General features: G+C 52.1%; 1 protein-coding gene across 1 annotated transcript in view; it reads left to right on the forward strand.

Annotated features, from left to right (window-relative positions):
* The window catches only part of NOS1 (nitric oxide synthase 1), a 95,582-nt gene extending 86,136 nt beyond the window's left edge, over window positions 1-9,446 (forward strand). The window contains exons 22-28 of the mRNA XM_007455852.1: window positions 740-950; window positions 1,834-1,921; window positions 3,329-3,450; window positions 4,761-4,909; window positions 6,330-6,524; window positions 8,292-8,410; window positions 9,413-9,446. Coding sequence (XP_007455914.1) covers window positions 740-950; window positions 1,834-1,921; window positions 3,329-3,450; window positions 4,761-4,909; window positions 6,330-6,524; window positions 8,292-8,410; window positions 9,413-9,428 — 900 coding nt within the window. The 3' untranslated portion in view covers window positions 9,429-9,446. The remainder of the gene's footprint in view (window positions 1-739; window positions 951-1,833; window positions 1,922-3,328; window positions 3,451-4,760; window positions 4,910-6,329; window positions 6,525-8,291; window positions 8,411-9,412) is intronic.
* The last annotated feature ends 870 nt before the right edge of the window (window positions 9,447-10,316 follow it).

Raw genomic sequence — 10,316 nt, forward strand, 5'->3', positions numbered from 1 at the left:
CTTGAATGTGACCCATACGCTCCGAGGATACACCTCCAGCCTTGCAGACCCACAAATCACACGCCTGCAAGTCATGACTCCCTTCACAGTGCATTTCTCTTGACCTTCGCAAATGGCAAGAGAGTCTAATACTGGGAGCACAGATTCTGGAGCCAGACTGCCTAGAACAGGGGTCGGCAAACTTTTTCTGTAGAAGGCCAGGTAGTAAATATTTTAGACTCATGCTCTATGTGTCTCTGTTGCAACCATTCAACTCTGCCATTGTAGCACAACAGCATAGACAATCCATAAATGAGTGGGCATGGCTGGGTTCCAATCAAACTTTACTTGTGGACATGAAAATTTGAATTTCATGTCATAGCCTAGGGTCATGAAATAGTATTGTTCTTTTGATTCCCCCCTCATACCCCCAACCATTTAAACATGTAAAATCAACTCTTAGCTCACGGGCCACACGAGCAGGTGGTGAGCCAGATCTGGTTTTCGGGCTGAAGTCTGCCACCACCTCGTAGCCATGGGACCTCTATATCCCTCAGTTTCCCCATCAATAAAATAGGGATAACAATCAGACTTATAAGGTCCTTGCAAAAATGAAAACCTGGCCCAGAGTGACTCCTAGGCACGAGCTAACTGTATTATTTGTTACTTTGCCTTTTTCTCTGGGCCTCGTCAAGGGTTCCTTGGAAGTTCGCTCCAGGGTCTGGCTGCGAGTTCTTTTCTGCCCCTCTCCTTGGTGCAGGGTCTGCAGGAGTACGAGGAGTGGAAATGGGGCAGGAACCCGAACATCGTGGAGGTGCTGGAGGAGTTCCCATCCATCCAGATGCCCGCCACCCTGCTCCTGACCCAGCTGTCGCTGCTGCAACCTCGCTACTATTCCATCAGCTCCTCCCCGGACATGTACCCCGACGAGGTGCACCTCACCGTGGCCGTTGTCTCCTACCGCACCCGAGGTGGGCAGAGGCGCTGGGAGAAACCCCTGGGTCTGCGTTTCCCCCTGCTCCAGGGGGCCTCTGCGCGGCTGCCTAAGCTTCTGCCACGTCCCAAATCCTGGGGAGGTGACCCATCCCCCAAGGCCAGGAAACCGGAAGAGGGAGATGAGCAGCAAACCGTCCCTTAGGCAGAGCCAGCGCTGTGCAGAGTCAGGAAGGAAATGACGTGTGCATTTGGAGGCCTCTCCAAAAGCCTGAGACCTCCCTCTACTCCCTTCCTCCCCTCATACCCCCAAGGCAGCAGCTAGAACAAGCCACCACCACCCCTTCCCTCCGAGGGGGGAGCTCTCTGCTGCCTGATGTCCAGCTGGCCGTAGGTCAGCCGGATAACCTGACCTCTGCACCCGTGTTTTCCTCCTTGGTTATAGCAATTAAAATGCATGGCGCCTGGGAATTCCCAGGCGGTCCAGTGGCTAGGACTTGGTGCTCTCACTGCTGGGGCCCGGGTTCAATACCTGACTGGGGAACTAAGATCCTGCAAGCTGCGCAGTGTGGCCAAAAAAAAAAAACACAAACAAAGAAACAAACAAACAAACGCATGGTGCCTGAGAGAGGTCTGAGACGGGGGTCCTGACAGGCCACCGAGAGCACATCGATCAAGGCCCTTTCAGTGGGCGCGATTGGAATACAAGCCACCCCTGACCACCAGTTTCACGGCCATGAGCCCACCCCAGCTCTACCATTTCCTCTTCCCCGTCAGAGGAAGGGATCTACACAGGGAACTCCAAGGCAGAAACTTGGTGTCGGGGCTGTGAGCCTTCTGAACTGGAGGGTGGGGGGAGGCCGGGGACGGGGGAGCTTGAGGGACAGTAAATGAGCCAGATCACCTCGGTTATCCTGTTAGATGGAGAAGGGCCAATTCACCACGGCGTGTGCTCCTCCTGGCTCAACCGGATCCAGGCTGACGAAGTGGTGCCCTGTTTCGTGAGAGGGTGAGTGGCACGTGAAAATAAGCAGCCATCCCAGATCTGCATCCTCATGTCCTGAGACGGGGCGGGTGGACCAGCCTGAAGGGTTCTAGAGAGATGGCTGAGTCCGAAGGGATTGAGATCAACGTTCAGCATCGCTCCAAGCTGTTAAGGAAACAGGATCATGGGGGCAGAGCAACATAGCAGAAGCTAAGCAAGTCCTCTAGTCAAGTTCAGGTCAGTGCATCAGATATTTATCAAGTGCATGTCCTGTGCTAGATGGGGCTACAGTAGACGACCAGGCAAAATGCAGTTTCAGCCTTCATGGAATCTGCAGGCTAGTGAAACTTCTATCCACAGTCTGCTGGCCACCCCCATGTGTTCCCAGTTTCTTAGAGACCGGGAAGATTTAATTCCCCTCCCTGTCAACCATCTTCCCCTTCCAAACTCAGTTTTAAAGAGTATTTCTGCCCATAGCTAACAATACCGTATTGTTCTCTTTAAAGTGTGTTAGGAGGATAGGTTTCACATTAAACACATTTTTAATCGGAGACGTATTACGGCCAGAGGTGTTAGTTTGTGTAAAAATCCCCTGGTCAATATGTGTTAAGTCTTCCTACCTCAATCAGTCAATCAAATAAAATAATATAGCTTTAAAAACATAAAAGTTAAAAACTAAGGGATATGTCTGAGCCTAGGCCCACTGTAGTTACCTGCTTTATCAACTGATAACTTCCCTACCTAAACAGTGGGCTTGGCCAGCCATTTTTCTCAGCTCTTGGTCATGATATGGTCCACATACCATCAGCATCAGAATCCCGTGGGGTGCTTCAAAAATGCCGAGTCCTGAGCCTAGACTTACTGCATTGCCCAGGAATCTACACCCTCTTTGAACGTCCCCACGTGATTCTTTTGTACATTGAGGTTTGCAGCTCGCTGATCTGGGAAGATCTCATGGACGGTTAATTCAGTGGTTCTCAACCCGGGGTGATTTTGCCCCCCAGGGGCCCTTGGCAATGTCTGGGGATATTTTTGGTTGTCACAGCTGGAGGGTGCTCCTGGCATCTAATAGATAGAGGCCTGGGTACTACTCAGCATCCTGCAATGCACAGGACAGCCCTCATCACCAAGAGGTATGCTGCCCCCACTGTCAGGAGTGCTGAGGCAGGGAAACCCTGGGTTAAATCAACCCCACACCCTTTGTGGCTTAGCTCAGCAACGGGGATAGTTGGGAAATGGAGTGATAGCCAGACCCTGAGGACCCAAATTAATGGGACCTCCCACCCTGATAAGGGCCGCCTGACCCCAGCTGAAGAGCTTTAAGCCCCGTTGTAGTTCTACCCAAGACGGCCATCTGGTTTACCTAAGACCCAACAGTTCTTGATCAGATTTGAGCCCAGCAAGGCTTCTGACTCTCTCTTCCTTGTCCAGAGCACCCAGCTTCCACCTGCCCCGAAATCCCCAAGTGCCCTGTATCCTGGTTGGCCCGGGCACAGGCATTGCCCCTTTCCGAAGCTTCTGGCAGCAGCGGCAATTTGATATCCAACACAAAGGTGAGTCATGGTCTAGCAGGCACATGGTTTCTACCCCCTGGACCTGGGGAGGCCCGCCTGTGTCCCAGTATCCTGGAGGCATGGTGATGTGTTCTCTGCTTTGTGTCACTACCCGGGGACGGAGGGGGAGCATAGTAGTGACCAGACCCATGGGTGAAGTTTACGGTGTAATTCAAAGGACCTGTCCAAACAAATCATCCACACAGCTTGTTCCAAGGCCTGAAATTCCATCCCCAGAAGACATTTCTTGGACTGTTAAGATAAGACCCCCATCTTAAAATGTAAGCAGCCCTAGAAGGGGTAGGCGTTAAGCCTTACCCAATGGTTATGCGTTCACGGGATGGTCCCAAGGACTGTCATTCAGGAGCAGGGTTTGCTGTGTGAGAAACATAACAGATCAGCTTTGGGAGGAGAGAGAGAAAGAAACCCACATTTCCGACATGCATTTAACAGGGATTTACTGAGCATCTCATGAATGCTAAACACTATCGTAGGCACTAGAGGCGCAGCAATGAACAAGACAGAGAAACAACTTAAAAAAAAAAAAAAAAAACTTGCTCCGGTGGAACTGTAATTCTAGTGGAATAGCTAACATTTACAAAGTACAGTTGACCCTTGAACGACATGGGTTTGGACTGCATGGTCCACTTATACGCAAGCTTTTTTCATTAAATACCTATGTATGGTACTACACCATCCGAGGCTGGTTGGAGAATCCGCGGATGTGGAACCTTGGATACAGAGGAATCTCGGATACAGGGGGCCAACTATATAGGCCTCGAGCATCAGTGGATTTTGGTATCCAGGGCGGGTCCTGGAACTGATGCCCTAGGATACCGAGGGACAACTGTATTCACTGTGTACCAGGCACAGGTCTAATGTTTTGCATTAACTTCTTACAATAACCCTATGAGGTTAGATGCTATTATTATTTCCATTTTGTACTTAGGGACACGGAGACATAGAAAGTTATGTAAGTTCCTCAGCATCACACAGAGCTGGAATTTGAATCCAGGCAGTCTAGCTTCAGAGTTTGGGGGTTTAGCAGTACCCAGTGGTGGGGGCTTTCCCAGAGGAACGACTGAGACCCAGAGAAGACAGGTCTGCTAAAATCTGAACACACTTTACTTCCCTCAGCGTGTGTGCATGTGCGTGTGTGTGTACGCGAGTACATATACCGCCTGCCCCAGGGTCCGTGCACCTCTACCCCTGTAGCACGTGCTAAGGTTCTGAGCACCCCTGGCACCAGCAGCCACCCCCGAAATCAGGCATCAGAGCTGTCGGTGACAGGAGGTCTTCCCGGTCCCCAGGAATGAGTCCCTGCCCCATGGTCCTGGTCTTCGGGTGCCGGCAGTCCAAGATAGACCACATCTACAGGGAGGAGACCCTACAGGCCAAGAGCAAGGGGGTCTTCAGAGAACTGTACACAGCCTACTCTCGGGAGCCAGACAAACCAAAGGTAACCCCCGGCCTGTTCATGGTCCCCCCCAGCCCAGCCCAGCACACACACACGCTCGTCCACTCATGCAAAGCCCGTTCCCAGAAACCCCTCACCCTTTCTGCATCCTCCTCCGTGACGTTGCTCTGAACTTCAGGAAGCCTGGAGCCTAAACATTTGACTTAAAATATTGAACAGCCCACATTCTATGATGCCACTTCCATGAAATATGCAGAACAGCCAAATCCATAGAGACAGAAAGCTGATTCATGGTTGCCAGGGGGAATGGGGAGGGTACAGGGTTCCTTCTGGGGGTGATGAAAAGGTGCTGGAACCAGGTAGAGGGGATGGTTGCACAGCACCGTGAATGTGCTTGGTGCCACTGCATTGTATTATACACTTGAAAACACACATATATTTCATGTTATGTGTGTTTTATCACAATAAAAAGAATTTTAAAACTTAAACAGGGAATTCCCTGGCGGTCCAGTGGTTAGGACTCCGCACTCCCATTGCCAAGGGCCCAGGTTCAATCCCTGGTGGGGGAACTAAGATCCCACAAGGCATGCAGAGCAGCCAAAAAGAAAAAAAATTAAGCAGCCCATAAGAGGCACTCCAAGTCAGAATGGACACAGGCCGTAGGACTGGAGCATGCCCCTGCTAGATCTTGGGGTTCTCAACTGGACCCCCAGGGGTGTCCCAGGAAAGGAGCCAGGATAACAGGGAGGGGGGCACTCAGAGGGTCTGGGCAGCGGCTACTTGACCTCTGGCATGGAAGTTCATCAGTGTTTCGGTAGCAGGTACAGCTGTTCCAGAACATACCAGCTGAATGTCGGGCTTGCCTGGGGGGACGTTTCCTGGACAAACCAGACAAATTCCCTGGAGGCTGCATTGTACACCCCTTGTGTCCACCTGGCATTCTCTTAGCCCCCCTGTTATTCCAGCAATTCCTGCAATTCCAGCAATTGCCCGGGTGTAACCTGACAGCCCCTTCCCCGACCCCCATTTCTTGCTGTCTGTCCCGGGGCTTCTCTGGCACCCCGGCATAGGACGCCTGAAGTGCCAGCCCCGCACCTAGAAGTGTACGGGAGTTAACACCCCCTGGGTGACCACAGGCCATCGAAGAGAGGAGCGGGTAGACGATGCCCCCCTCTACGCCCCTCCAGGGGATGGCTCTAGGGGGGCGTGCTGCATGGTTCCAAAGAGGGTTCTCAGCAGAGGTGAGCTCCAGAGTGGGGAGCAGCTCGTCGCACCCTCAGATCGGCTTTCCCTCCTCTCCTGCTTCACTCTTCCCAGTGCCCTGCGTCACTGCACAAAACATAGACCTGCACACGAGCCCCTGTGTCTGACTCAGTTCCCGGGGTGGTGGGGCCCGGGAGGGAGCTACACAGGATTGTCCTGCAGCCCAGCTCCTCCTCACTGGTCCCCCTTCTCCCTGCAGAAGTACGTGCAGGACATCCTACAGGAGCAGCTGGCAGAACCCGTGTACCGAGCCCTGAAGGAGCAAGGGGGCCACATTTACGTCTGCGGGGACGTCACCATGGCGGCCGATGTCCTCAAAGCCATGCAGCGCATCATGACCCAGCAGGGGAAGCTCTCGGTGGAGGACGCCGGCATGTTCATCAGCAGGCTGAGGGTGAGTGATGGGCCAGCTCCTGGGATTCCTTTTCTGGCATCCAGCTTCCTGTCTCCTCTTCCTCACCCTTCCTGTCTCAATGACTAGGGGACCCATGATGACATCCCTGCTCCCATTTTCCCATTTATGACTGGGGGTAGAGGATACAGGTGGTCCCAAACCATAGGTGAGAGAGAAGGAAGGGTGGTGGGACATGCAGGTGCGTGTATTAAATATGGTAGGGAGCTATGATGTGTGAAAATAACAAGTAGGTGGACCACTGGGTAGCTAGATGGAAACCATCCTAACCCAACTTTTCCCGCCCCAGAAACAAGCTGCAGCACTGCTCTGTGCAGTTGTGCAGGTTGGGCACTGCACAAAAAGGTTTGTCCAAGGGGGGCAAGTAGGGGATGAAAGCCACCCCATGCTTGGCTTCCCAAGCAGTGCACCTTAGGAGGAGGGTTGCCTTTTCCTAATTTTCACAAAGGCTAGTAGCAGCCCAGTAAGCAAAGTCCTAACTGTGGCCAACTGCCCCAAATAGAATAAACTGAGTCCCAGGCCTCCGCAAAGCTCCAGGGGTGATCCCATTCTTCTCCCTGCTTCCCTAAATGAGCAGCAATCAAACATTTTTGCAGAAGAAGCCCTTGCTGTAATTCCGATAATAAACCCTACTAGGTTAAAAACAACAACAACAACTTTCTGGTAGAAATGCCAGAGCTCCAAGGAGAGCTACAGAGCCCTCACCACTCTGTCTCTTTGGTATGAGTCTTGAGAGACACTTTAAGAGATTCTGCAAAACTCTGCAGAATGAGGTTGAAAACCACCCCAACTTAAAATGAATCCACTCTACAGATGGGCAACTTTCTTCAAAACCTTTGGGACCAAGGATGCCAGAACTTAGCTCTGCTGCATGCGTGTTCCCCAGCCACTGCCTCTCCTCAGCAGGGAGGTGCCTTTTCCCCTTGTTTAATGCTCAGCGACACTGCCCTCTGGGATATTCTTAATGCCCATCCCTCAGTCCTGCCTCAGGAGCTCCAATGGCTCCAGAAACTCCCAGATGCCACAAGTTCATCATCACTCGTGCTGTTTCTTGAGTTGTCTTTTTTGTTTGTCTGTTTCTGGGAAAGGCTGAGCTAAGATGCTCACCGTCAGAAAAACTCCTACGTTCAGAGAAGTCTCCACTTTGGCAACCGTGGTATTCCCTGAGTGCTAAGCGGGCACTTTGTCTTTTCTCCCATCTCTGCTGGTCTCTACAGGCTATGATGTTTACACTAAACCCAGCCATGCCCAGATCTGAACTTGCAGGAACAAGGAGGAGGGAGGAAAGGGGGAAATGGAGAAGTTGCCACAGGACCCCCTCAGCTCTTCTGGATCCTCAGAATCCACTAAGCAGCAGCATGGTTCTGGATGGGAACAAAAGTGTTCTTTGCCCACTGGGCTTAGAGGCCCTGTGCCCCAGAGGGTCTTGCTGAAACAGAGTCTCGGAGACCAAAGGGGTCTCTGGGGGCCCTGGGTTACACCTCGTTTCTTTTTTCTTTCTTTCTTTTTCTGGCCGTGCCGCAGGGCTTGCAGGATCTCTTAGTCCCCCAACCAGGGATTGAACCCAGGGCTACGGCAGTTAAAGCACCGAGTCCTAACCACTGGACCACCAGGGAACTCCCTACACCTCGTTTCTTAAGGAACCGTCTTCTCTAAGAATATTCCATTCCAGGGTATCAACGTGTCTGCCCTTCTCCGTGCCCTTGGCTGGCACTTGAGGTCTGTTTCCTGGTTGTTTCTGTCCCCTAGGATGACAACCGGTACCATGAGGATATTTTCGGGGTCACCCTGCGCACATATGAAGTGACCAACCGCCTTAGATCTGAATCCATTGCCTTCATTGAGGAGAGCAAAAAGGGCACTGATGAGTAAGCTGGCTGGCTCCATCCCATGGGCGGGGTGGGCAGAGCCCTGACAGGCAGGGATGTCTGATTTCATTGACCATGGCTTTCCCACAGTGGGGTCCCCAGACCAGCAGCATAAGCACTCCCTGGGAACGTGTTAGAAATGCAGATTCCCAGGCTGCCCCGCCCCGATGAATCTGAAGCTCTGGGGTCAGGGCACCGAACGGTTTGTGTTTTCATGACCCCTGGAGGGGATTCTGAGTTCCCCCCAAGTGTGGGGACCCCAGCTTTGGATGTTAACTTCCACCGGGGTGCCCCCAGTTGAGTGATGGCTCTCTCACCACTGCAAAATTTGTATTCCTATTCACTGTTCCTAGCATTTGCACCACCTCCCTCACCCACAGAGCGCCGCTAGCATTCTCACTGACACAAATTCCGATTGATATTAATTTGACAATTCCACTTGTCCTCTAGAAATTGCTGGAAATGGTCTGAGGTACCACAAAACTGGGACTGAGTCTCACTATTTTAACCTTACATTAATGCCATGACATGTCACCCTTGATTGTAATCTCACTCCCCCCATTCTCTGCCACAGAGCACCTCGAAACCACCACCGTGTGCCCTTTAAATTAGGTGGGAATTCAGCTGCTTCGTTTTCAGTAGCCTAGGGCACACACACTCCATTTCTTAAGCATCCCCATTTTTTTTTCCCCTTATGACAACACAGCGGTCCCGAAAACATACTTTGGTGTCCAGCAGGCTGACATTATTGCCTCGAAGATCACATCTCGTCCTGGTTTGTTGTGTGGACGAGCAAGCATTCATTCGTCTGTTCATTCATTCATTCATTCACTCAAGATGAGCCCCATCAAGGTGCCAGGTCCTGTCCAAGGCACTGGGGCTGACGAGGAAGTGAAAGAGACAAAGCCCAGAGCTCAGGTGCTTTTCTCTGGGTCTGTGTAAGGAAACAGAGCAGTCTTTGCTCCTCTGGCACTAACTGCCCCCCCACTTCTCCTCCTACAGGGTTTTCAGCTCCTAACTGGACCCTCTTGCCCAGGTGGATGGCAGGGTGACCACACCACTGCACTCGGCCAGGATGGCTGCAGGTTTTGTAAGCACAGACGCTGCTGAACCTTTCCCTGGGGCCCGCACATGGCCCCCGCTCTGCCTCTCGTCCTGTCTCACCTCTCAGTGGTTTCCTGGCCCTCTTGGGTTTTCTCCTTGAGTTTTCCTGCTGCAGTGCAATGCCTTCATAATCCGCAGTGGCTCTTACAAAACTGTTTCCCTCTCTCTCTCTTTCTGACAAGGGCACATCACCGGTGCGTGAAACCACTGGAACATGGCTGAGGCTCGTGTTAGGGTGTTTTCTGGGGTTTGCCCTGGAGAGGCTGCAGGGACCAGACAGAAGAGTTTTTTGAGCTAGTCCCTCAGCCGTTCAAATGCCCCTTGTCCTTTTCTATGATGACGTTCTGGTTGTGTGTGTGCGAGCGTGTGTTGGGCCTGGGTCTCCCTCCGTCCTCTTGCTCATGCAGGCATGTCGCCTGCAGACCCTCAGTGCCAAGAAATATGCCCCAGCCCATCCATAATTAAGGGTCTGTGCTAGCATGCCTGAAACACTTGGAAGCATCCTAATTGTCCTGGTTATATAGGGTCAGGGCATGGAGGTGGGGTGTGATGATCAAGGGGAAATCTCCAATGAAAGGGGAAATCACTGAATTAGATGCATTTAGATGCTGGCCCAAGTTAGCGGAGCCCTTACTGGCAAATTAACCCATCTAATGGATTGGGCAAACCTGCTCCCCAACCCCACGCACCCCAGGATCAAATCAGGATCGCCTGATTTGGCACTCCCACCCACAAGACCAGAAGTAATGCTGTCCAAGGGAATGAGCTGGAAATAAGAATCTTCCCGTCTTTGCCACCGGCT

The sequence above is a fragment of the Lipotes vexillifer genome, unplaced genomic scaffold (assembly GCF_000442215.2).
Source record: "Lipotes vexillifer unplaced genomic scaffold, Lipotes_vexillifer_v1.1 scaffold970, whole genome shotgun sequence".
NCBI lineage: Eukaryota > Metazoa > Chordata > Mammalia > Artiodactyla > Lipotidae > Lipotes > Lipotes vexillifer.